Raw genomic sequence first — 27,486 nt, 5'->3', positions numbered from 1 at the left:
AAAAAGTGGGAAATCTGAACACAGGGTACTAATTTATCCTTTTTTCTCCCAGATTTCTGGGATTTGTGGCATAAAAAGTATGGTGTCAGAGAATAATAAAATAAAGCTGGTCATGTGTTCAAAGCTGGTTAAGCTGGCTGGTGGGTACACTGACGTTCATTTTACTATGTTCTCTGATTTTGCATGTTTAAAAATACAAATACTAAAAGGCATTTTTCTCCTAAAGGAAGAGTTGCTTTGGAACTAGAACTGGAAACATTTTCTTTTGTATTATTAATACATACACCGTGTTCAAATATTATTAATAGACTCAGAATAAAAATTATGAGTCTTTGACCCATCACCCCAATTTATTACTATATAACTTTTGTTCAGTGCCAACTTTGTATTAAATTTCCCTTCTTGTACAATAATTTGGTTTCCCTAGGGGCGCCTGGCTGGCTCAGTGGGTTAGGCAACCGACTCTGGATTTTTTAGCTCAGTTCATAATTTCACAGTCATAGGATCAAGCCCCGAGTCAAGCTTCTCGCTGAACATGGAGCCTGCTTGGGATTCTCTCTCTCCCCCTCTATCTCTGACCCTTCACTGCTCGTGCGCACACATGCTCTCTCTGAAAATAACTAAGGTTGAAAAAAATAGTAACTTAGTTTTTCTAGAGGTAAGGATTTCTTATCCCCCCTCACTTCAACTTTTCCCACTGTTTTCCTATGGCAACTTAGTTTGTACCGAAGGATAAGATTCCAGTTATTCAATAAAATTTCTATATGATCAAATCTATCAAAGTCCATTAGTTCCATTTTTTTCCCCAGGGACTACCCTGCTGAATCTCTCATCCCACCTGCTACAATCTGGACTAGTTGCTCACTGGGCCTGATACACATCTGTTTCCTCAGAACTTCTTTTCACTATTAAATGGGGAATTCTATTCATCCCTTTTCTGTTCAACCTCATGCTCCCTGGATCCCACTTCTTTTTCTTGATTTACTCATGTAACAGTACAGCATATCTACCAATAAATTCCCAAGAAAGGAAGTAGATATAAAATTTTTAGTGTAATAAATTGTACTTATTCTCAGAGCAAACTCAAAATACAAACGGTAACAGAATTTTATGCTGAAAATTATTTTCCAGAATGCATGAGTGGTTCAGTCAGTTAAGTGTCCAACTTTTGATTTCAGTTCAGGTCATGATCTCACACTTAGTGTCGAGCCCCTTGTTAGGTTCTGTGCTGAGCCTGCTTAGCATTCTCTCTCCCACCCCACCCACACCCTCCACCCTGCTCGCACTCCCTCTCAAAATAAACACACACAAAAAAAATCATTCTCTTTCACAATGTGTTCTATAGTCTTCCAGATTTCAACGTTGCTGTTGAGAAATCGGACACTCTTTTCTGTCACTCTCTTCCCTAATCCTTCATTATGGTTTCTGTGTAACCTTTGTTTTCCCTCTCTATGGAAATAAAATCTTTGTCTTCTACTCTGGCACTCATAAATTTCATAATGTGCCTTGGCATGGGTCTTAAATACTGTTTTTTGTTTTGTTTTGTTTTCTGAGAGAGGTAACGAGTGAGGGTACAAAGAGAGGGAGAGAAAGAGAACCCTACGAGGGGCAGAGAGAGAGAGAGAGACAGAGAGAGAGACAAGTGGGATCGAGCTCCCCCAAAGTGTGACCTGAATTCAGGAACCTCGAGATCATGACCTGAGCTGAAGTCAGATGCTTAACCGACTGAGCCAGCCAGGCAACCGGGTCTTTTTTCATTCACTGTGCAGGGTCTTTTTGGCACTTTGAGTCAATTCACACCTATCAATGCTGGATTGTTTTCTTGTGAATTTCCTATCCTACATTTACTTTGTTCTGTTTTGCTATATTCTAGGATCAATCCTGGATCACTCTGCTAATTTTCTCTTTTGGTTTTACATGATGAAAGAATTCTTGAGCTTACTTTTCCAGTCTTTCCACTGTTATTGTTTGCTTTTACCTTATTTGAAAAGGTTCAAGTATCCCTATTCTTACATTGTTCCCTTAGGAAGAGTATCATGTTCTTGTTTTACAGATATAGTACTATTCTCTTAGTTCTCTGATGATGTGGGGGTGGAGGGTTAATTTTCTTCTGCTACCTTTTTCCCAAGTTTCTTTTTGGTTAGTCTGTCTTTCTAGCTGGATGTTTTCATCAAATATCTGGAAATCCTTGGTAACTATGTGGTAGTCATTGGCTAATCATTCATATTTAAAAGTAAGGTAATAAAAACTCCTGGGCTTTCTCTAAAAAGAATGGGTGGGATGTTTAATGCCAGTTATCTGTGGGTCTATCTTCTGGGACCATTCGGTTCTTCCAGTAAAGGATCTTCTGATCTTTTGCCTGGGTTAAAGAGTTACTACAGGTTATTACAAAAGCTATGAGGGTTCTGGGAGCTAAGCAGGGGACTAAACTGAAGGTTTAACTGTTCAGTATATGACTTTCATGTAATTTGTATGTTTTCACCCTAGCAACTCACCCACATCCTCCACTATGTGTAAGGACAGCTACGTGTGGAGACTTGTGTTTAAATTTCTTTAGACAAACCTATCTCTAGTGGAGGGATAAGTTAGGTGTAAGTCTGGATGGAGGAAGGGAAGTGACCTGGCTGTGTCGGAGACCTTGGTATTAATTGTTCCATATGTAAGTTTCTCAACCAACCCCAGTTTTTAGTCTGACACTTCATTATTGCCATCAATGATCACAAGTGCTTCTCACTAACTAAGCCACTTCAGGATTCTGTGTGTTAAGCGCATACTGCCTCCAGCTGGCATCTTTTTCTGATAATTTCTAGCCTTTCTTCATTTCTGTTTTCACATCTTCTGGCATAGTGTTATGGCATCTAGTTTCAAACATGGCATTTAAATATATTTTTAGAGATAATTTATAAGCGGGGGTGTTGCCCTGCCCTCTCAAAAATCTTTAAGATATAATTACCACTTTATTTTGAAAATGTCTTCCCTATATTAAACATCAAAGCAATTTGACTAAGAAATGCACCGTCATGGAGCACCTGGGTGGCTCAGTTGGTTAAGCGTCCAACTTCGGCTCAGGTCATGATTTCACGGTTGTGGGTTCAAGTCCCATGTTGCTCTCTGTGCTGACAAATTAGAACCTGGAATCTGCTTCGGATTCTGTGTTTCCCTCTCTCTACCTCCCCCACTTGCACTCTGTCTCTCTCAAAGATAAACAGGGGCACCTGGGTGGCTCAGTCAGATGAGTGCCTTACTGCAACATGGGTCATGATCTCACAGTTTGTGAGTTCGAGCCCCGAGACGTGCTCTGTGCTTATGGCTCAAAGCCTGGAACCTGCTTCTGATTCTGTCTTCCTCTCTCTCTGCCTCTTTCCCGCTTACACTTTGGCTTGCTCTCTCTCAAAAATAAAAATAAAAAAAGAAAACATTAAAAAAATAAACATGTTAAAAAAAAAAAGAAATGCACTGTCATGTCTGAGCAGGTAGTGGGTCCAGTATGTAACCCACAACAAATCAGTGTGGTTTTTTTTCTAGTCATGAATAACTACTTCTGGTTTTCATTTAGTAATTTCAATGGCTATATTTAATACTATGTATAATACATATAAGTCCATATCAGGGCTCTTTTCCAATCTCATTCTTAATAGCTAATAGTCTTAACCAATTTTCATTTGCTAAATATGGAATTTGGGCTAGTGAGTCATCCATATTTAGTTAACACAACTGTATAATGTTCAGATAATATATCTACATATTACAAACATAAACATTAAGCCTGTGCTTCTTATTGTTTTTTCCTGTTCTAAAACACCTTAGAGGATACCAAAATTTCACCAACACACAATTGTGACTAAGCATGTGAATGAAATCTTTTTAGTTTTAGGAAAAAGAATCAAATTAATCCTAAAAAGAAGAGAGATGCTGACTCCAAGAGTACTAAGATTAAGGAAACCAAGAGGGACATCCCTCTGGTTCTTTTCAATTTGATGCCATTCATGAAATCTTTTATTCATTTTATTTTTTTAAATGTTTATTTGTGAGAGAGAGAGAGAGACAGAGCGTGAGTGGGAGAGCAACAGAGAGAGTGGGAGACACAGAATCTGAAGTAGGGTCCAGGCTCTGAGCTGTCAGCCCAGAGCCTGATGTGGGGCTCTAACCCACAAACCATGAGATCATGACCTGAGCCAAAGTTGGATGCTTAACCAACTGAGCCACCCAGGCGCCCCATGAAATCTCTTCTTAAACTGAGTTCATATTCATTTAAAAAAAAAAAATTATAATGGAGAAATTTATTTTTTCTTTCTCATGTCTTTATAGGGAGGCAGGGTTCATAAACCAAATATTAGAAGTCTGGCAATGTTTTAATGCAATAGGCATAATCAACAATATAGTTCTTGAATAACTAGCACACTTTAGCCTCTAGCACCTGGTATACCAATGAGTCTATGCAAAACCAACTGATGAAAACTGTGGTCTGAGCTAATACAGCTCAAATGAAGTATTAGAATGACAGAGTGAAGCCAACAGGTCTGGATCCTGATCATTTAAATGAAACGAAAGAAGAGCAGGCAGTAATTGGTTGATCAACCTTTGTATCACCATATTATCCCTAGAGAAGGCTTTAATACAGGCCTGAAAGATGCTCAGTGTCCTTATGTAAGGCATAAAATGTTCTTCCCAAACTAGACTTCTTTATAAACTAAAATGATATCCTTGAAACTATCTAGATCAGATAATAAGACAGTTGCTCACTAGTTAATATCCCAGCTTAGATTTTCTATTAATCATTGTCTCAAAATATGATTATGAAAAAGAACATAAGAAGATCATAAATTAAATGTGTTCTTTTTCATTTAATAATCACAGAGGATGTTAAGACCACAGATCAATTTGCTTCTAAGATGATTTAAACAGGAGTGCCTGGGTGGCTCAGCCGGTTAAGTCTCTGACTTGGGCTCAGGTCATGATCTCATGGTTTTTGAGTTCGAGCCCCACACTGGGCCCTGTGCTGACAGCTCAGAGCCTGGAGACTGCTTTGGATTCTATGTCGCCCTCTCTCTCTCTGCCCTTCCCCCACATGCACTCTTTCTCTCTCTCTCAAAAATACAGTTAAAAACAATAAATAAAATGATTTAAACAATATTGACTACTTTGGTTGGACATAAGCTTATTTATTGTTTATAAAATATAATATAAAGAAAACAACACTTTAAAAAAGGCTGAATGCTGATAACAGCAAATCTTTTGAACTAAACTGCATTCAATTGTTTGGATGGCAGGATCTCACCACAGATTCAGAACTGTGTGGACAGCAATTCCATGAATATATTTTTTTAATCTTTTTAATGTTTACTTATTTTTGAGAGAGAAAGAGTGTAAGCGGGGGAGGGGCAAAGAGAGAGGGAGACACAGAATCCGAAGTAGGCTGCAGGCTCTGAGCTGTCAGCACAGAGCCCAACGCGGGGCTCAAACTCACAAACTGTGAGATCATGACTTGAGCCAAAGTAGAATGCTTAACCGACTGAGCCACCCACGCGCCCCAATTCCATGAATATTTTTTTTTTTCAATGTTTATTTATTTTTGGGACAGAGAGAGACAGAGCATGAACGGGGGAGGGGCAGAGAGAGAGGGAGACACAGAATCGGAAACAGGCTCCAGGCTCCGAGCCAACAGCCCAGAGCCTGATGCGGGGCTCAAACTCACGGACCGCGAGATCGTGACCTGGCTGAAGTCGGACGCTTAACCGACTGTGCCACCCAGGCGCCCCTCCATGAATATTTTTAAATGAGCACAGAAGAATTTAAAATAGAAAACATTTCAAAAATAGCAAAATAGGAAACATTTTTCTTCAATTGTGCAGGACTAAAGTATGGCAAAATGGTACAGTTCTTCACCAAATGGAACCATTAATTTCTTCATAAGCTTCAAGCAACAAGGCCAATGGCTAATAAGACTCCAACTGTGATTCCAACCAAGTCCACAATTTCTAATCTATTTATTTATTTAAACTATTTTTGTATTTATTTTTTTAGTATTTATTTATTTTGAGAGAGAGAGAAAGAGACAGAGACAGAGAGAGAGCACAGGAGGGGTAGAGAGAGAGAGAGAGAGAGAGGGAGCTAGAGAACCCCAAGCAGGCTCAGCACTGTCAGTGCAGAGCCCAATGCGAGGCTCAATCCCTAAACCGTGAGATCATGACCTAAGCCAAAACCAAAAGTCGGATGCTAAATCAACTGAGTTACCCATGCGTACCTATTTATTTTAATTTCAATTAGTTAACAGACAGTGTAATATTGGTTTCAGGAGTAGAATTCATCACTTACAACACCCAGTGCACATCACAAGTGCCCTCCTGAATACCTATCTCCTATCTAGCCCATTCCCTGCCCATCTTCCTCCATCAACCCTCAGTTTGTTCTCTATCATTAAGAGTCTCTTGTTAACCTGTTCACTCTTAACTGCTATCTCTCTCTACTTACTTTCTCAATGGAATGATAAATCATAATATTAGGGGCCAAGGAATTCTGGCTTTATCTTGGTAATGAATGAACTGTTTGGGGAAACTAAATGATCCTCAAATGTAAATTTCTGGGAAATTCTTTGTTTTTGTGGGTAGCAGAGCTGATCCACAAGACCCATTACTAGCACACAGATTACTATTCATCTTCAAATCTAAATGTGTGAGGGTTTCTTCTGCAAGCACCCAGAGGAATGAGCTTCTCAAAATGATGCATATAACTCACACTAAACTAAGAAAGATATTTAAGAAGGCAACTTTGCAGGGCATTTGGGTGGCTTAGTTGGTCAAGTGTCTGACTTCATCTCAGGTCATGATCTCATGGTTCGTGAATTCAAGTTTTGCATCGGGTGAGCTCGAGTCCAGCTTCAGGTAAAAACACGAGCTCTGCTTCAGGTGAGCTCTGCTTCTATTTCTCTCTCTCTCACCCCACTTCAGGTGACCCCCTTTCTCTCTCTTTCTCTGCCCCTCGTAGGAATGTCTCTTGCTCTCCTCTCTCTGTCCCTTGCTCTCTTGCGCCCCCTCTCTCTCAAAAACAAATAAGCAACAAAACAGTAACTGGTGTATAGAAGCTATTTTCTGTGTTCAAGAAACTAAAAAGCTGTATTTTTGTGCCTTGGGTTTACATTTCTTGAAATACGTATCACTTGAAAACAGCTGGGATTGGAATATCTGGAATATAAGGAGGAAAAAACTCTCAGCTTCAGAAGGACTCCCCAATATTCCTTTGCTGTCATCATTCAGAAAGGCTAAACCCAACTTTATAGCTAAAGAAAAGTTTCTCATGCACCATCTTTGTTGCCACCAGGGTAGGAGATGATGTCTTGTTTTAAGATGGTCTCGGTTGAGAGGAATGCTATAAGACCAAGATGTCTGCTTTGTTTGAAGAGAACTAAAATAATCTTCTCACACAAGGTTTAGTTATATAGTGCAGCTGCAGTGGCTGGTTTTACACATCTCTTAAAGTGTAATTTTAAACAGCCCCAAACTAAAAATGTCCCAGGACTACAAAAGTTCATCCTAACACATTTAGTTACTGCAGAGATATTACCATATTATGGCCTAATGAAGATTTTATTATAGTTGTATTTCAGAACATAGAAATGACCTATAATAAAACCTTCATTGTCTTAAATGAGAGATCTTCTCATCTCACATCAACATTAACAAAAGGTACATTGGGGAAGATGGCTTTTTTTTTTTAACTGGTCGGCTTGTAGGCTTTTTATTATAAGAATGGTGCTCCTCTTCGAGAATTATCGATGGGAAGATAATCTTACCCAAGTTATAAGAATATTGATTACAATACTGTAGTGTATACATCAATCCTAGACTTACCCTTAGAAGCAATTCTGCCAATATACAGCCGACAGCCCACATGTCCACACCTACACCATACATTCTAGCTCCAAATAGTAACTCGGGGGCCCGATACCACCTGAAGAACAAAAAGAAATATTTTAAGTTTTGTTTGTTTATTTATTTATGAATGAGACAAAGAGAGAGCATGAACAGGGGAAGGACAGAGACAGAGGAAGACACAGAATCTAAAGCAGGCTCTAGGCCCTGAGCTGTCAGCACAGAGCCTGACACAGGGCTTGAACCCACAGAGCACGAGATCATGACCTGAGCCAAGTCAGACGTTTAACCAACTGAATCGCCCAGGTACCCCAGAAATATTTTAATTTTAAAATGAATTTTAAAATAATTTAAAATGAAATTATTAAAGTATTTCTTGGAGAAAACTCCTCAGCGAAACATCATCCCACTGATGAAATTCATGTTTACAGATATAACTCAAGAAAAACTGGCTGTAAAACCAATCAGTTCCATACTGGAAATTAAACACATCCTTGGTCCATTCACTCTTCCACTCTTAGATGACTGACACCTTCTTTCTCCTGAAACTTTCAATACCACCTTTCCCCTAAGCCTATAATCCTACTTCCAACTTCACTGAAAAAAATTCAAGTAATGGGAAAAAAAAGAATTATTTTTTCAAAAGAAAAAAAAATTTTCTACAGATTCACCTATAGTCATTGTATTCATACAACTTGCCTTTCCATCTGTAACTACAGCTAAATCATACCGGATTTTTTGTTTTGTTTTGAAATGTTTATTTATTCTTTTTTTTTAATGTTTATTTTATTTTTGAGAGAGAGAAGAGAGAGAGAGAGAGAGACAGAGACAGAGACAGAGACAGAGAGGCAGAGCACGATCAGGGGAGGGGCAGAGAGAGGGAGGGAGACACAGAATCTGAAGCAGGCTCCAGGATCTGAGCTGTCAGCACAGAGCCCCCGACGAGAGGCTTGAACTCAAGAGCTGTGAGATCATGACCTGAGCCAAAACTGGACGCTCAACCGAATGAGCCACCCAGACGCCCCTATTCTGGACTATTTTAAAACCAGTATCTCAACTGTGGGTACTAGAGACCTTGCTCTCTTGCTTATTTTTTTTTCTTCTTTTTTTTTAACATTTATTTATTTTTGAGAGAGAGAGAACATAAGTGCGGAGGGGCAAAGAGAGAGGGAGACACAGAATCTGAAGCAGGCTCCAGGCTCCAAGCTGTCAGCACAGAGCCTGATGCAGGGCTCGAACTCACAAACCGTGAGATCATGACCTGAGCCGAAGTCAGCTGCTCAGCTGACTGAGCCACCCAGGCGCCCCTCTCTTGCTTATTTTAAAGAATACTGAAATCTCTCCATTTTCTCCCACATCAACGTTTTCTTCTTCACTAGACTTTTACCAATAATGTACAAACAACATTATTTCTTCAGCCTGAAGAAATAAACTAAAAAACAAAGTAACAACAAAAAATTCTCCAGGCCCTACCTGCTCCAATAGCTGTCTCCACATTCTCTAGTTATTCTGAAAAGCTGTCTGTTCTTACGGTCTCCAATTCCTACTCTCTTATCCTTTCTTTTTTTTTTTAATGTTTTATTTATTTTTAAGAGAGAGAGTACAACAGGGGGAGAGGCAGAGAGAGAGAGAGACACAGAATCCACAAAGCAGGCTCCAGGCTCCAAGCTGTCAGCACAGAGCCCAACGTGGGGCTCAAATCCACAATGAGATCATGACCTGAGCTGAAGCCAGACACTTAACCAACTGAGCCACTCACACCCAGGCTGCCCCATATTTTCTTATCCTTTTAAGCCCTTTCACGGAGGAAATTTCAGATCCTTAAAATAGACTTGGAAATTAACAAATGACATCCTGACTAGAATTATAAAATCTGTCCCTATCTATTTCATTTGATTTTTTTTAGTTTTTATACATAAAAAGTATAAAACATGAGTACTAAAAACATGAAAACTCCAGTTATCAATGTACTGCTTTAGAGAATTTTTATTCATACTGAAATGATTTAAAACATGAAATCACTTAATGACCTATAAAATAAACACAACCCCCCTCCCATCAGGTAAATATGTAAAAAAATAGCCACTACAGTTCCAGCCAACCTAACTAAAATGTAGAAGTGGTATAAATTAGTCCCAAAACTTGTTAGGTAAATGTCTGACAATGGACTTAATCGAACTCCATTTGAAAAAATGGCAGTATTTTTTTCATTGTGGTTAAACATAAAGAGGTCCATGTTTTTAGCAAAACACCAACAATAATTCCTGAACTCTGCCGAGATATTTCAAAGAAGCCAAATGATGCTCATTTGTGATTAATATCCTACACAACAAGGGGCACCTGGCTGGCTCAGTCGGTAGAGATAGGACTCTCAATCTCAGGGTCATGAGTTCAAGCCCACGTTGGGCCCACGGAGAACTTGTTTAAAAAAAAAAAAAAATCCCACACAACGTAAGTTTTCAGTGTTTTAAAAAATTCTTACCTGGTTACAACCTGATGTGTATATGCTCTATTGGGGCTCCCAAATGATTTGGCCAGGCCAAAATCTGCCAGTTTTAGAACTCCATTTTCATCCAGCAACAAGTTATTTGGTTTTAGATCCTGTACATGGAGGTTTTAAATCAATACATAAGCAGGGCACAAGAGAATATTATAACAATACACTTAGTTGGCTTAACTTTAAACTTTGCAATAACAGGGTAAACCCCAAATTTAAATAATAATCAATATTTTTCTCACTGATATAAAATCCTACCAAAGAAAAATTAAGATTGGTTGGTTATATTACTTTGGTGAGACCTTGGATCACTGAGCTTCAATTTACCTACAAGGTTGCTGTGAACAGCCTAGTGTAATGACTATGAACTCAACAAAGAGTCGCTGCCATCTGAACTTTGGTAAATAAAAACATTATGCATTTACAGAGGATGGGGAATATAGCCTTCAAAATCTATACTATAAGGATATTAGCAATAACCTCAAAGGGATCCCAAGTTTAGGATATGAGGATTACTGACTACAAATTATATATTCTCAGCTATTTACCTAAACAGACTATCTAAGAACATCTACCTATTAGATTATCAGTCTTGTTTCAATAGCTGGATGTTTCTAACAATGACTCAACTATTTCAGAAATTTTATTACTTCATAGATTTTTAGAGTTCTTAGAAATTTTGTTTTTCTAAAAAAATTTTAGGATTGTATAATTTAATCCAGATTCTCACTGTATTTTTTTTTCTGTCACAACAATACAGCACAAAGAACACTGGAGTTAACCCAAACATCTAGATTCTAATACTCTGTCAGTTACCAGCTACTGACCTTGAAAAAAATACATATAACCTTGGTCAGGTGACTTAGCAACTTAGCTCTTCATCTATGAAAAAAATGAACTGGGCCTCTTCCATTTTTAAATTTCACATAGTATTTTAGAATCCTCATAGCACCACCTCCTGGAACAACTGAAGGGAACACAGAGGAAGAAGGTGGGATAAAATGGGGTCCAGCTATATTTTTAACAATTTACATATTCAGACCATTTATATAATAATTGGCTACATAAACCTTGACTAAAATATAAAGAATCAATCATACTTGGTTAAAAACCTTACCCTATGTAGAATCCAATGTTGATGTAAATATTCTAACCCTTGAAGAGTCATTAACATGTAGGCTTTGATGTGTGATGGTGTCAGCACTAGACTATTATCCTTTATTATCACCTGCAAAGCCGGTATATAATACACAATTATTCCAAATAAATTATATCACATAAAATCATTTACAGACATAAAATCAATTTATCCATTCTACAGAACAATCTCAAGAAAGACTGCCTAACTCTCCTTAGGAAGCACTGTCAGAATTTCAAGTTACATGGTTAGGAAAAATATCTCTTCTGGTGCTTTTTCTCCTCCTGTTCTGTTTAAAAGGCACTAATAGTGAACATCTGTTGTTTTGCTTGCCCCAGGATGTACAGCCCCTTCTGATAACAGCATTCATCATTTGTTTGAATGTAAAACAGGACTGACCACTACCTGTGGCCTCTAGAGCTAGATACAAGACCCAGGCACAGGCAACCACCAAACTGAAGCCTGTTATCCAGGACACTGGTTTAGGGATGGACATGTGATCCTAGCCAAGCTAATTAAAGAGGCCAAGTACTTCTGCTAGAATGAAAAAGGACAAAGTACCTTCTCTTTCTTTAGAGATCAATAAACTCTAAGGATCTGAGCCTGAAGTGCCTGAGCCACTATATTGAGAAATTAGGCACTATATTGAGAAGGAAGGCAACAAAGCAGAAAATAGAGCTAAGTTAAAGTCCAAGACTGAGTTCTGATGGCATTATTTGTGAACTGTACTTAAAGACAGTTTATTCCTAGATTTTTAAGTTATACTAGCTAAAAATTCCCATTTTATTTTTTGAGAAATCAGATTTGGATAAAAGGTATCCAAACTGGCAAGAAGAAATAACTTTCATTGTTTGCAGATGACATAATACTATATATAGAAAACCCTAAAGATTCACATAGTCTTTAAAGAACTACTAGAGAGCCTAAATGTCCATCAACTGATGAATGGATAAAGAAATTGTGGTTTATATACATGGCAATGAGAAAGAACGAAATATGGCCCTTTGTAGCAACGTGGATGGAACTGGAGAGTGTGATGCTAAGTGAAATAAGCCATACAGAGAAAGACAGATACCATATGTTTTCACTCTTATGTGGATCCTGAGAAACTTAACAGAAACCCATGGGGGAGGGGAAGGAAAAAAAAAAAAAAAAGAGATTAGAGTGGGAGAGAGCCAAAGCATGAGAGACTCTTAAAAACTGAGAACAAACTGAGGGTTGATGGGGGGTGGGAGGGAGAGGCGGGTGGGTGATGGGTATTGAGGAGGGCACCTTTTGGGATGAGCACTGGGTGTTGTATGGAAACCAATTTGACAATAAATTTCATATATTGAAAAAAATACAAATAAAGAACTACTAGAACTGATAAGTGAATTCGGGAAAGTGGCAGGATACAAAATCAATATAGAGAAATCTGTTGCATATCTAAACACTAATATGGAAGTAGCAGAAAGAAAAATTAAGAGAACAATCCCATTTGCAAAAACAAAAAAAGAAATCAGATTCAGGTAAAATATGCCCTTTTTGGTGCATAGTTCCATGAGTTTTAACAAACCTATCCAGTTGTGTAATCACTACCATAATCAAGATAAGAGTTCTATAACCCTCACTCCCACCTCCAACTGCCTCAGGCTCCACTGTACCCAGTACTTCCCTCCACTCCAATCCTGGCCACAACTGATCCAATTTCTTTTTTTTTTTTTTTTTCAACGTTTTTTATTTATTTTTGGGACAGAGAGAGACAGAGCATGAACGGGGGAGGGGCAGAGAGAGAGGGAGACACAGAATCGGAAACAGGCTCCAGGCTCCGAGCCATCAGCCCAGAGCCTGACACGGGGCTCGAACTCCCGGACTGCGAGATCGTGACCTGGCTGAAGTCGGACGCTTAACCGACTGCGCCACCCAGGCGCCCCATCCAATTTCTATTCCTTTAGTTTTGCCTTTGCCATAATATCACATAAATAGAATCATATAATACATAGTCTTTTGAACCTGGGTTCTTTCATTTAGTACAATGCATTTGAGATTTCTCTATACTGTTGCTTAATTGAGTAGTTAATTTCTTTTTATTCCTGAACAGTATTCCATTATATAGATATACCACAGTTTGTTTATATATTCACTAGACAAAAGTGAGTACTGGATTGTTTCCAATTTGGGCAATAATGAATAAAGCTAAACATCTGTGTACCAACTGATTTCTGTGTAGACAAGTTTTTGTTTCTCTTGAATGCCTAGCAGTAGTATTGCGAGATCGTACTTTATGTGTGTGTTTAACTGTTTAAGAAACTGCCAACTATTTTCCAAACTGGCTGTACCATTTTGCATTCTCACCAGCAGCATATGAGACTTTCAGTTGTTCAACATCCCTGGATTGTCAATTTCTGAGATTCAATTAATATTAAGAAAAACCGTAACATTTTAATTTCTCAAAAACAAAAATTTGGCTTTCAAAAAGATGATATTCTGTAATAATATGGAAATTCTGAAAGACCTGATACTCATTTATCTAAAAATAATGTCAATAAAGTATAGGGAACTTGGTCAACAAAAATGCTTTGAAATCCAAATCTCTGTATCTAACACTGGGAATATGGCTAAATGACTCCAAAGATCTTTCACTTAAGAATACTGGGGGTGTCCATCAACTGATGAATGGATAAAGAAATTGTGGTTTATATACACAATGGAATATTACGTGGCAATGAGAAAAAATGAAATATGGCCTTTTGTAGCAACGTGGATGGAACTGGAGAGTGTGATGCTAAGTGAAATAAACCATACAGAGAAAGACAGATACCATATGGTTTCACTCTTATGTGGACCCTGAGAAATTAACAGGAACCCATGGGGGAGGGGAAGGAAAAAAAAAAAAACAGGTTAGAGTGGGAGAGAGCCAAAGTATAAGAGACTCTTAAAAACTGAGAACAAACTGAGGGTTGATGGGGGGTGGGAGGGAGGAGAGGGTGGGTGATGGGTATTGAGGAGGGCACCTTTTGGGATGAGCACTGGGTGTTGTATGGAAACTAATTTGTCAATAAATTTCATAAAAAAAAAAAAAAAAAAAGAATACTGGGGCACCCGGGTGGCGTAGCCAATTAAGCGTCCAACTTCGGCTCAGATCATGATCTCGAGGTCTGTAAGTTTGAACCCTGTGTCGGATTCTGCACTGACAGTGTAGAGCCTGGAGCCTGCTTTGGATTCTGTGTATCCTTCTCTCTGCCCCTCCTCCACTCACGCTCTGTCTCTGTCTCTCTGTGTCTCAAAAATAAATAAACATTAAAAGAAAAAAAAGAGTACATTCACATTTAGGGGTGCCTGGGTGGCTTAGTCAATTAAGCGTCTGATTTCTGATTGTGACTTAGGTCATGATCTCACAGTTGTGAGACTGAGCTCCGAGTAGAGCTTTCAGCTGGCTCTGGAGCCCACTTGAGATTCTCTATCTCCTTCTCCATCTGACTCTACCCTGTGTGCTCAAACACAAATGCTCTCTTTCTCTCTGTCATTCTGGTGGGGGCGGGGGAGTACATTCACAGTTCAACAAAATTAAGCATTCCTTTGACTAACAGTATCTTTAAACATAGAAAATAAACATTTAGGTTCTCTTTTGATTTAGAGAGAAAAAAATTTCTCTACGAATCTTAATCTTACCTCCAGATCAGTTTCCATAAAATCAAAGACAAGGCTAATATTAGATTTATGTCCAAAGGCATCAAGGAGCTGCAAAGCAGTATTAAAAAAAAAGATCAAAATCTGATTCCCTATTAAATACTTGAAAATTATACCAACCAAAGTAATTTCAAAAAATTTAAACTAGCACTGGACTGCTGATATTTCCCTGTTAAATTTGAATTATTTTATTAAATTTGACATTTATCCTTTTTTCGCCCCTAGGAATTAGTACTTTGAAGCACAAAAATACTAAACTTTAATATTTTTAAAAAGTCACTAGGAGTCCCTGCGTGGCTCAGTTGGTTAAGTGTCTGATTCTTGATTTCAGCACAGATCATGATTTCAGGGTCATGAGATCCAGCCTCGCATCAGGTTCTGTGTTGAGCATGGAGCCTGCTTGAGAATGTCTATCTACCCCTCTCCTGCTCACATGCTCTCTCTCTCTCAAATAAATAAACAAACATTTTTTAAAAAGTCACTAACTACTTAAATTCTCCTCCAAAATTTTCAGTTATAATTAAGAAATCCTTAATGAAAATCTCACCTCAGTCTCTAATTCAGAAAAATTACCATGCTCAGTATTTAAGAAAATCCTATAAATAGCAGTGGCAGTTATCATTCATTATATGCCATCTCTATGCCAGGCACTATTTTCCAGGTACTTTGCACACATTCAATAAATTAACTAGTCTCGCAACAACCCTATGAGGTAGAAATTATGGCACAGAGTCGTAGGGAGCTTACTCAAGCTTATGCATGTTAGAGCTCTCTAGGCTTCAAAATAATTTTTGACAAAATTAAATTTATTTCATCAGTTGTACGGTTTTAAAGACACTGCCTCCAGTTCAATTAGAACAAAAAATACATTTCGGCATGATAAACTTTTAAGCTTTTTTACAAGGCTCACCTAAAACAACTCACCTTGCTGAGCCTTCAATCAACAACTACCACATTCAGAAATGGCAGGGTCCCATATCCCAGAAACAATGTAGATCATACTCACACCAATTATATTTGGATGACTTAGCTCCTGTAATAATTTTATCTCTCTTAAGGCTGTTCTATTTATACCTATATAAAAAAGCAGAGCAAAATGTGAAAAGCAATTCTGAAGCCTCATATCTTCTTCCAAACATATTTTTTGGGGAAAAGTTAGTCTTTTGGGGAATAGATATGCATATTCTACACAAAAATAAGGGCTACTCTGTCAATTTTTATGACATCTGGTTTTCTTTTATACTGCTTTATTTTGAAACTAGCTTCACACAGACTATGATAAATGATGACAAAAAGTATTCACTTTGCAGCATATCACTTTAGAAGACTGCTGGAATAACAGGTGTCGGCTTGTAACATGAAGGCAATATGTCAAGAGCTTCCTCCTTTTTACATTACGAATATTAGCAACAGATTCTTGATGGTAACAGCAAAACAGTGGTAAGACAGTATCTTTCCCAAAACAAAAGACAGAATTCCTAATTTAAAATAAGATCTGGTATTAGCTGTTAAACAGATGATGGATCCTTTTTATAAAAACTACCTCTTGATGACTAAATAAGACTTAACACTATAGCACACAAGGGTGTGGAAGGGATAAAGATATTTTTCTCCATACACTTATTCCAGAGTGAGTTTTCTGTACTTCTATGAAGCTATATCCTGAACTTTTAAAGTAATTAAAAGCTAAGATAAAGAATAAACTGCTTACAACAACACGTTAAACAGTAATGAAGACTGTAAGACAAGCCACTGATAAATAACTTTGCTATGTTCCATTTACTCAGATGACTTGAGTGACTTACATGACTCTTAACAACCAAATGGTGGATATCACCGATATCCTGTCTCTATGCTGAGTCTACTCTTATAGCACCCTGCAAAAACTCTACCCAGAGCCACTTAGAACGCTAATACTTGAACTTCCTCAGTGAGAAGAAAAACTTATCCTGTTTGGTCAGATTACATTAAATACTTACCATCTTTAGCTTCTGATCTATGTCCAAGTTTAATCTGGTAGAGGGGGAAAAAAAAACAAACACTAAAAATGTGTTAAATTATTTTAGACTTCATGCATAAAATACAAACACTTCAAATACATAGCCACAGTAAAAACATGTAGCAACTTACATGTAGCTAGTAAGCAAGAAGAGAGTAGAAATCACGAATTTGAAAAGCAAAATTAACAATATAAGAAAGGATCAAGGGGGCGCCTGGGTGGCGCAGTCGGTTAAGCGTCCGACTTCAGCCAGGTCACGATCTCGCGGTCCGGGAGTTCGAGCCCCGCGTCAGGCTCGGGGCTGATGGCTCGGAGCCTGGAGCCTGTTTCCGATTCTGTGTCTCCCTCTCTCTCTGCCCCTCCCCCGTTCATGCTCTGTCTCTCTCTGTCCCAAAAATAAATAAAAAACGTTGCAAAAAAATTTAAAAAAAGGATCAAGTACCTACCATTCCTCACTCTTTAAGTTTTTAAGTTATACATTCAAATAATGGACTTAAGAAAATAAATGTCTCCTGTATCTTTGCAAGATTAAATGTGGAAAAGTAACTGAGGGCATCCTGATTAACAAACAAAAATAGCACTTCAAGGTAGCCTATTTGGGAGGAAATACATAACATATAAACATAAAATAACATGTTTTAAAAAAATGTTTATGGGGGCGCCTGGGTGGCTCAGTCGGTTAAGCATCCGACTTCGGCTCAGGTCATATCTCGCGGTTCGTGAGTTTGAGCCCTGCGTCGGGCTCTGTGCTGACAGCTCAGAGCCTGGAGCCTGTTTCGGATTCTGTGTCTCCCTCTCTCTCTGCCCCTCCCCTGCTCGCACTCTGTCTCTGTCTCTCAAAAATGAATAAACATCAAAAAGAATTAAAAAAAAAATGTTTATGTATTTTTTTTTTGAGACAGAGGGCGCACGCAAGTGGGAGAGGGGCAGAGAGAGGAAGACAAAGGGTTCAAAGGCTGCTACGTGCTGACAGCAGTGAGCCCAATATCGGGCGCAAACTCAAGATGCACGAGACCATGACCTGCGCCGAAGTCGGATGCTCAACCAACCAAATAAGCAACCCTGGCGCCTCTAAAGTAACATGTTTATTAATATGCCCAATAATATGCTCTTAGGGAACACAGTTTCTAAAAAGCAAAATTACAAATTAGGAATACAAAAAATGGTTTAACTGTTGTTACTCTTAGTAAGTATAACAATAAAGAAATAAGTATAACAAATTGCATTAATAGGTTCAGGCTTACACCAGTCTCTTACTCACTGCTTTATACAATGACTAAATGCAATCAAGAATACTAAGAAACAAAACAAAACAAAATAAAAAAGAACTACTTCTGAAAAAGCTATTGTACCTAAAAAACTAAATACAAACTGATTGCGGCCACTGTGGAAAACAGTACAGAAGTTCCTCAAAAAATTAAAAATACAATTACCACAGGATCCAGTAATTTCACTACTGGGTATTTACCTACCTAAAGAATATGAAAACACTAATTCAAAAAGATATATGCACTCCTGTGTTAACTGCAACATTATTTACAAAAGCCCAACTACAGAAGCAACTCAAGTGCCCAAGTGTCCATCTATAGATGAATAATAGATAGAGATGTGGTACATATATTCACAATAGACTATTACTCGGCCACAAAAAAGAAAAGAATGAAATCTTGCCATTTACAACAACATGGATGGATCTAGAGGCTATAACACTAAGTGAAATAAGTAAGAGAAAGACAAATACCGTATGATTTCTCTCATACGTGGAATTTAAGAAGCAAAACAAACTCAAATAAAAAAGGAGACAAACCAAGAAAGAGACTCTTAACTACAGAGAACAAAGAGGGAAGGTAGGGAGAATGGGTGAAATAGGTTAAGGGGATTAAGAGTACACTTATGATAAACCGTGAGTTACGTATAGAATTGTTGAGTCACTATATTGTACATCAGAAACTAATGCAACACTGTATGTTAGCTATACTGGAATTAAAAAAATAAGATTCTTGATAACGATAAAAAATATAGATTAAAAGACATAAAAAGACATCTCCCTATAATACTACAGACACAACTTTTTACGTAAAGATAGACTAGTATAGCATCAAAAAATATAAGGCACTTTAGGAATAAATCTAACAACAGATGTGCTAAGCCTTCCAAAACTAAATTATAAAAGAATATTAAAACATGCTTAAAAATGAGACCAAAATAAACAAATGCCACATTCATGGACAGCAAAACTCAGTACTATCATAAATATACCAAATACATAAATTTTCTTTAAGTTCAATGCAACCAAATCCAAATCTCAACAGCATTTTTTAAAGAACAGTGACAGGGGCACCTGGGTGTCTCAGTCATTTAAGTGTCTGACTTCAGCTCAGGTCATGAACTCACAGCTCATGAGTTCAAGCCCCACATTGGGCTCTGTGCTGACACCTCAGAGCCTGGAGCCTGCTTCGGATTCTGTCTCCCTCTCTCTCTGTTCCACCTCCGCTGGAGCTCTGCTTCTCTCTCTCTCTCTCTCCCCAAAATAAATAAAGATCACAAATATGAAAGAAAGAAAGAAAGAAAGAAAGAAAGAAAGAAAGAAAGAAAGAAAGAAAGAAAGAAAGAAAGGTGACAAACTGATTCTAAATTCTACATGGAATATTAAGGAGCTAAGAACAATTTTAAAAATTATTAATTTTCTGAATTAAAAAAAATTTCTTTATTTTTGAGAGACAGAGCAAGCAAGGGAGGGACAGAGAGAGAGGGAGACACAGAATCTGAAACAGGCTCCAGGCTCTGAGGTGTCAGCACAGAGGTGGACGTGGGGCTTGAACTCATGAACCACGAGATCACAACCTGAGCCAAAGTCTGACATTTAACCGACTGAGCCAGGAAGGTGCCCCCAAATTACATTTTCCAACCACAGTAAAAATATATTAGTTTCATGAAGTCATCTACTTCATCACCCAGATTAAACAATTATCAGTATTTTGCCACACTTATTTCATTATTATTATTTTTAAAATGTTTACTTACTTTTTTTAATGTTTGAGAGAGAGACAAAGCACAAGTGGTAGAGGGGCACAGATAGAGGGAGAAAGAATCCGAAGCAGGCTCCAGGCTCCGAGCATTCAGCACAGAGCCCAATGCCGGGCTCAAACTCAAGAACCTCAACATCACGACTTGAAGCCAAAGTCAGAGACTTAACCAACTGAGCCACCCAGGTGCCTCAATGTTTATTTGTGAGAAAGAGAGAGAGAGAGTATGCTAGCGCATGCAGGTGGTAGAAGGGCAGAGAGAGGGAAACAGCGGATTCCAAGCAGGCTCCATGCTGACAGCAGAGAGCCCAACATGGGGCTCGAACTCGCCAACCATGAGATCATGATCTCAACCAAGTTGGATGCTTAACCTACTGAGCCACTCAGGTGACCCTCACTTACTACATCATTAATCTCTGCCCCCCTTTCTGTTGGCTAAAATGTTTTATAACAAACCTCACATTTCATGTCATTTCATCCCCATGTACTTAAGTAGGCACCTCTAAAATACGGACATTTTCTTACATATGCAAAATGCTATTTCATACCTACAAAATTATTAATAATGCCTCAGCACCATGTAATATCTAATTCATATCAAATTCTGATTGTCAGAAATTTCCCAAATGGCAGATAAAGTAGACAAGATAATTTTGAAGAAAAACAGGTATGTGCAACTTACCAGATTTCAAGCCTTTTTATAAGGCAGTAATAATTAAAGACACTATAGTACTTGAGCAAGGATGGAAAAAAATCAATCAATGGAAAAAAAGTACGGTGCCCGGAAACAGATCCAAGTATATAATGGAACATGGCATTACAACTAAATGCAGAACTTCGTGTTACAACTCACCAGGAAAAGGACAGACTATCAATTATGCTGGGTCAGCAAGGAAAAAAATACTGGATCCTCATATTACACAAAATAGAAAAATTAACTCCAGATGGAACAAAGACCTAAGTGTGAAAAGCAGTATTTTAAAATATTTAGTAAATAGAATCCTTTACAAACTGGAGGTTGGCAAGCATACAAGATGGAAACCCATGAAGGAAAAAAATGGACAAATTCAACCAGAACAGAATTCTAAATTTCTGGACTTCAGAAGATACCATATATAAACTAAAAGTCTAGTCAAGGACTGGGAGATGATATCTGTAGTTTGTATTTTTTGACAAAGGGTCAATGCCCAGAATATATAAAGAATTCCACCAAATCAACAGGAAGGAAAAAATGCAAGCAAGCTAACAGAAAAACTCATAGGAGAAAGTCTAAAAAGTTAATAAATCTAAGAAAGGATGATCAATCTAACTGGTAATCAGAGAAATTGAAACAATTATTTTAAACAATTAATTTAAACAATCATATACTATTTCTGATGCAGGTAATTGACAAATGTTGTAAAATCTGACAATACAAATATGATAAGAATGTGGGGAGGAAGTCAAACTAGTCCAACCACTTTGAAAAGCAATCTAACAATATGTGGTGAGGCTGATGCTATATATTCCCTAAAAGAATAATAATTCATAGTTGGCTTCAAATAAGGATATATTCTCTAAAGAAACTCACATGAATAGGAATGTCTATAGGGCTATTTTAAGGGAAAACATAAAGACAACAAAACAGCCTAAATGTTTATCAACAAGAATTTGGATGGGCAAATTTTACTGTAGTCATATGATGAAATCTAATCACCAATGATCATAAATAAACCAGATCTACAGTATCCATGTAGAAGATTTCAGAAATAATGCTGAATCAGAAAAACAAACTGCAAAAGAAAATTTATATATGGGGGTTTAGGCAGGCAGGCAGCCAGCCAGCAAGTAAACAAAATACTCCGAAAGGCCACTAATACAGGATTGGTTAAATAAATTGGGAAACATAAATTCAGTATGATCTGTTTAAAAAGATGAGGTAGAGACCAATGCTATTTTATAAATTTCAGTAGAAATTAAATATTTCACTTACCTCTATGACATCTTAAAAGTCCAAGATACAATAGGTGAAAGAATACAGAATACTCATTTTTTGTAAAATTAAGCACAAATGTTAGTAAATGAACGAGTAAAAATTTTGAGTGTTGGGAGGGGAAGGTCCAAAACATCAAATCTATAGCAGAAAGAATGCCTAAAACGAGGTTTGGGGGGGGGGGTCTCAAGAAATAACAATGTAAGCAAATTATTTAATGAAACAGAAATAAGTAAATACCAGAAAGGGGTGCCTGGCTGGCTCAATAGGTGGAACATGTGACTCTTGATCTCAGGGTTGTGAGTTCAAGCCCCAAGTTGGGTGTAGAGATTGCTTAAAAAGAAGCGAATTTTGGGGCCCCAGGGTGGCTCGGTTGGTTAAGCATCCAACTCTGGCTCAGGTCATGATCTCGTGGTTTGTGGGTTTGAGCCCCGTGTCAGGCTCTGGGCTGACAGCTCAGAGCCTGGAGCCTGATTCGGATTCTGTGTCTCACTGTCTCTCTGCCCCTCCCCTACTTGCACTCTGTCTCTCTCACTCTCTTTTATCAAAAATAAATAAACATTAAAAAAAAAAAAAAAAAGTAAATACCAGAGGCAAATTATAGGAGTTGAAAGTGATTGCTCCAAGGAGTGAAAAACAGGGCTAGAAGAGTCAAGCACCTTAAAAAGCCTTGGCCTTTTATTTTAAAACCACAAAGATGAGGGGCGCCAGGGTGGCGCAGTCGGTTAAGCGTCCGACTTCAGCCAGGTCACGATCTCGCGGTCCGTGAGTTCGAGCCCCGCGTCAGGCTCTGGGCTGATGGCTCGGAGCCTGGAGCCTGTTTCCGATTCTGTGTCTCCCTCTCTCTCTGCCCCTCCCCCGTTCATGCTCTGTCTCTCTCTGTCCCAAAAAAAATAAATAAACGTTGAAAAAAAAATTTTTTTTTTAAAAACCACAAAGATGTATTATTGGAAATAAAAATTAAATGTAAAGGAGCACCTGGCTGGTTCAGTAGGAAACGCATGTAACTCCTGATCCTGGGATGGTGAGTCAAGCCTTATACTTACTGGGTGGCAGAAATTACTTAAACATAATATTAAAAAAATAAATGTACGGGGCACCTGGGTGGCCCAGTCGGTTGAGCATCTGACCCTTGATTTTGGCTCAGGTCTTTATCCCGATGTAGTGGAATCGAGTCCTGCATCGGGCTCCACACTGAGAGTGGAGCCTGCATAAGACATTTTCTCTCTCTCTCTCCCACTGCCCCTCTCCCTTGCTCTCTCTCTCTCTCTCAAAATTAAAGAAATAATAAATAAAAGAAGATTCCACTGTGAGTCACCGTCAAGGGGTAAAAGTCTATCAAAGAGAAACAGGATGGATTTTAAATCCTAACTTATGTTAAAAACAAGCAAAAAAAACCCCAAACAAAACAAACCCCACTAGGATTTTCAGATAACTACAGAACTCAATATACTAACACTGAAGGAATTATATCAATCTGGTTAATCATTTTTATTTTTTACTTATAGTTTTTAATGTCTTATTTTATTTTATTTTTTTTAATTTTTTTTTCAACGTTTATTTATTTTTTTTGGGACAGAGAGAGACAGAGCATGAACGGGGGAGGGGCAGAGAGAGAGGGAGACACAGAATCGGAAACAGGCTCCAGGCTCTGAGCCATCAGCCCAGAGCCTGACGCAGGGCTCGAACTCACGGACCGCGAGATCGTGACCTGGCTGAAGTTGGACGCTTAACCGACTGTGCCACCCAGGCGCCCCAATTATTTTGAGAGAGAGCATGTATGCGTGAGCACGGGAGCATTAGAGAGAGAGAGAGAGAGAGAGAGAGAGAGAGAGAGAGAGAGAGAGAGACACGATCCAAAGCAGGCTCTGCACTGACAGCACAGAGCCCAATGCCGGGCTCAAACTCACAAACTGCAAGATCATGACCTGAGCTGAAGTTGGACACTTAACTGACTGAGCCACCCAGGCACCCCAGGTTAATACATTTTTAATAAATGTCTACAAAACTACTGGCCACAGACCAAAGTATTATTTGAGTGGAAGTAGACACACAATAAGTTGATAGATAAGAGGACTTCAGATTTTGATAAATGTTATGAAGATAACGGAGAAATATGGCAAAGACGACAAGGGTGACCAGTGAAGGCCTCTATGTGGAACAGACATGTGAGTGAGTTTTCAAGATTAGGAATCAGTCATGCCAAGTTTTAGAGGAAAAATATGCTAACCAGAAGGCAGCATATGATGCTGCAATGATCCTGGGAACGAACTGAATTTAATGTGTTCAAGGGACAGAAAGGTCAGTGGGGCTAGAATATAGCGAACCACGGGTAGAAATAAAAACATGACTTTAGAAAGGGTCAGAATAGATTAGGCTTTTACACAGGAGTAGCTACAGTGCTGGATTACAGAACATAAATTGGGAAATGAAGCAGAGAGAAGCCAGAAAAAGTGAAAAGACAAAAATAGCAAAAATAACTGCAAAGGGAGATAGGAAGTCAGGTATTAAATGAATCAGGGGGATATGCTTCAAAGGAGTTAGGAATTTTGAAGGAGAAACAGATTCAAACAGCAACAGGAACAATAAGAAGGTGGAGATCACCTCCCCCAACAGGCCCTGAAATGTGACAACAGCCTCTCTTTCAGAGGGTTACTGATTTCAGTAGGCCAGGAAAGAACATGCAACCTGGCATCAAAACACCTGGACTGAAATTCTAGTTTTATCAGTTAGGATCTGTGTCAGCTTGACGAGTTACTTAATCTTTCTTAGCTCAGGTATCTCAAGTATTATATAGGGATACTTTATTTCACATGGCTATTTTGAAGACTAAAAGAAAAAACGTAAGTGAAAGTGCCTGACATGTAGAAAATAAGCTAAATATGACTGAAGTTTCTTGAATGAATCCAAGTCAAAAAGCTACAAAAATAATTTTTTAAAATGATAATGATAATGCTCGTAAAAGCCTTACATGGAAAATCTGTACACAGAAAATACAAATGAGGGGCGCCTGGCGGGGGGTGGGGGGGGGTGCGGTTCAGACCATTAAGCTGTAGGACTTGGTTGCGGCTCAGGTTATGATCACACGCTTTGTGAGTTCGAATCTGCTGACAGTACAGAGTCTACTTGAGATTCTTTTTCTCCCTCTCTCTGCCCCTCCTCCCCCTCTCAAAATAAACTTAATAAAAAAAAAAAGAAAGAAAGAAAATACAGACGATGCACAAAATGGATGCAGGTGTGGCAGAAACGGTGACCTGGGAAGATAAGGATATTAAAATAGTTCTAAGGACCCAACAGATGAGTCCTTGTCCCCCTTGCCCACGTCCGAGTTTAAAAAGCAAACGTAACATACAGCTTTCTCTTTATTTCAACTAATGGAACAACAACAAAAAACTAGTTCACCCGAGTTCCATCTTGGAACACAAAATATTAATAAATTCTACCTTCCCCGAAAATGACATAAATAACTCCTCATGAGCAGAGTACGGTCAAGAGTAGTAAAAAGCCCATGCAAGAGCTCACACACACAGATATGCTCGGAGACTCCAGGAAAAATAACAGACGGTAACTCACTTTCTTAATGGCGACAATTTGGTTGGTGTTCTTGTCTCTGGCCTTGTAAACCGTGGCAAACTAGAGAGAAAAGCAGAAACAATCTAAGTTCGTGGGAGCTCTTTTGTGTTTGCCTTTTCACTTTTTCAGATCCGGAGAAGCAAACACCCCACGGCTGTTGAAGATGCGCGGCTGCTTGAAACGTGGTGAGGCGATAAACTGCCCGTTCCAGTCTATTCTTCAGAAAGGGAGGACCACTCGGGAGCTCTCCTCTAGGGTACACACACGGGCAGACTCGCCCAAAAAGAAGGAGAAGCCAGGCCAGTCCTCTGACTTCCACCAGAAAACGTGCGAGTGTGTCAGGCGGCTCCGCGCTCTCGGCTCAGGCCCCCCGAATCCCGCCCGGGAACCTCACCTGTCCCTCCCCGAGGAAGTCCAGTTTTTCATAACGCTTTGCTCGCGACTTCACGTCCACCGCCATCCGTCGCACGAAACGCGACTCCAACTGTAAAGGGCGAGCTCCCGAGACAGCAGGAATTTAAAGCTACTTTAGAGCCTGCAACAGCCACTTCCGTTGACGGAGAGCCGACGTTTTACTAGCTCCGCCCCTACTTCCGGTTTGAGCTGGATGCTGCTAAGTCCGACCAGAGCTTCCCCTACGGAAGCGGCGCGAGTCAGGCCTGTTGGCGTTTCTGCGTGGTCCGCGCCGCGTCTCGCTATAGCCTGCTGGTCCCGGAAGCGGAATGTTTTAGGTGGTGACTGTAACCCTGTAACCCTGTACGGTTTTAAGTTAGATATTTCCTTCACTACCGGAGACAGGTCAGCGTTCTACTACGATGTTCTTAATCTGCTACGATGGGCTTAATGTATGAGTGTGGAAGGCTTGACCTCTTTATGCCGCATCTCGCTTTCTGGTAATTGCGCAAGGGCGTCAGGGCGCCACGGTTGCTATGGACGCCTAGCGTCGCAATCTCAGGTTACTTAGAAGAGAACCCATTTCCTTAGGGCTGGCCAAGTGGCGTTCTTAGTTCAGTCCTTTGTAAAGAAGCACTACCGGGAGAAAAAATTCCAGGTCAGCTGAAGAATTTTGTACTGTGGAACAGACATCTGATCATCGGTTTTCTACTTTGTAGAATGGAAATAGGCTACATCATAAGTGGTTTTGAAGAGTAAATCAGATACCCAGAAAGTTTAGACATAGTAGGTGCTTGTTAACTGTGAGCAGTACTCAACCTTGATTCGCATAAGTTTTCAACACATTAATTCACTATTCAGCGAATGTATATTGAGTGCTATGTGCCAGGCTCAGAAATCAGGAGGGAAAAAGACAAGGAACCATGCTTTCCAATGGAAGGGGATAAAATACGGTACACAGAATTCAGTGCTATAGAGATAATAAAGCAGGAAAAAGGATATAGTAGGGCTTGCAGTTTTAAATAGGTGTTAAAAGGGGCGCCTGGGTGGCTCAGTCGGTTAAGCGTCCGACTTCGGCTCAGGTCGTGATCTCTCAGTCCGTGAGTTTGAGCCCTGCGTCAGGCTCTGTGCTGACGGCTCAGAGCCTGGAGCTTGTTTCAGATTCTGTGTTTCCCTCTCTCTGACTCTCCCCCATTCATGCTCTGTCTCTCTCTGTCTCAAAAATAAAAACAAAGGTTAAAAAAATTTTTTTTTAAATAGGTGTTAAAAGACATCACTGAGGGGCGCCTGGGTGGCTTAGTCGGTTAAGCGTCCGACTTCAGCTCAGGTCACGATCTCACGGTCCATGAGT

General features: G+C 39.1%; 1 protein-coding gene across 7 annotated transcripts in view; it reads right to left on the bottom strand.

Moving 5' to 3' along the window:
* CDK7 (cyclin dependent kinase 7) overlaps positions 1-26,568 on the bottom strand; it is a 64,012-nt gene extending 37,444 nt beyond the window's left edge. For 2 of the 7 annotated variants that reach the window (XM_045061687.1, XM_045061697.1), the window contains exons 1-8: positions 26,137-26,565; positions 25,743-25,802; positions 17,152-17,185; positions 16,179-16,246; positions 15,155-15,223; positions 11,483-11,593; positions 10,351-10,469; positions 7,848-7,947 (exon numbers count right to left, since the gene is read on the bottom strand). In XM_045061687.1, the coding sequence (XP_044917622.1) occupies positions 7,848-7,947; positions 10,351-10,469; positions 11,483-11,593; positions 15,155-15,223; positions 16,179-16,246; positions 17,152-17,185; positions 25,743-25,802; positions 26,137-26,202 (627 nt within the window). In that variant the 5' untranslated portion in view covers positions 26,203-26,565. Of the gene's footprint in view, positions 1-7,847; positions 7,948-10,350; positions 10,470-11,482; positions 11,594-15,154; positions 15,224-16,178; positions 16,247-17,151; positions 17,186-25,742; positions 25,803-26,136 lie in introns of all 7 variants that reach the window. The other 5 variants (XM_045061717.1, XM_045061707.1, XM_045061683.1 and 2 more) reach the window with 4 other exon arrangements.
* Between the last annotated feature and the right edge of the window lie 918 nt (positions 26,569-27,486).

The sequence above is a fragment of the Felis catus genome, chromosome A1 (genome assembly GCF_018350175.1).
Source record: "Felis catus isolate Fca126 chromosome A1, F.catus_Fca126_mat1.0, whole genome shotgun sequence".
Classification (NCBI taxonomy): domain Eukaryota; kingdom Metazoa; phylum Chordata; class Mammalia; order Carnivora; family Felidae; genus Felis; species Felis catus.
The sequence above is the reverse complement of the archived record's forward strand: the minus strand, read 5'-3'. Positions and strand labels throughout refer to the sequence as shown.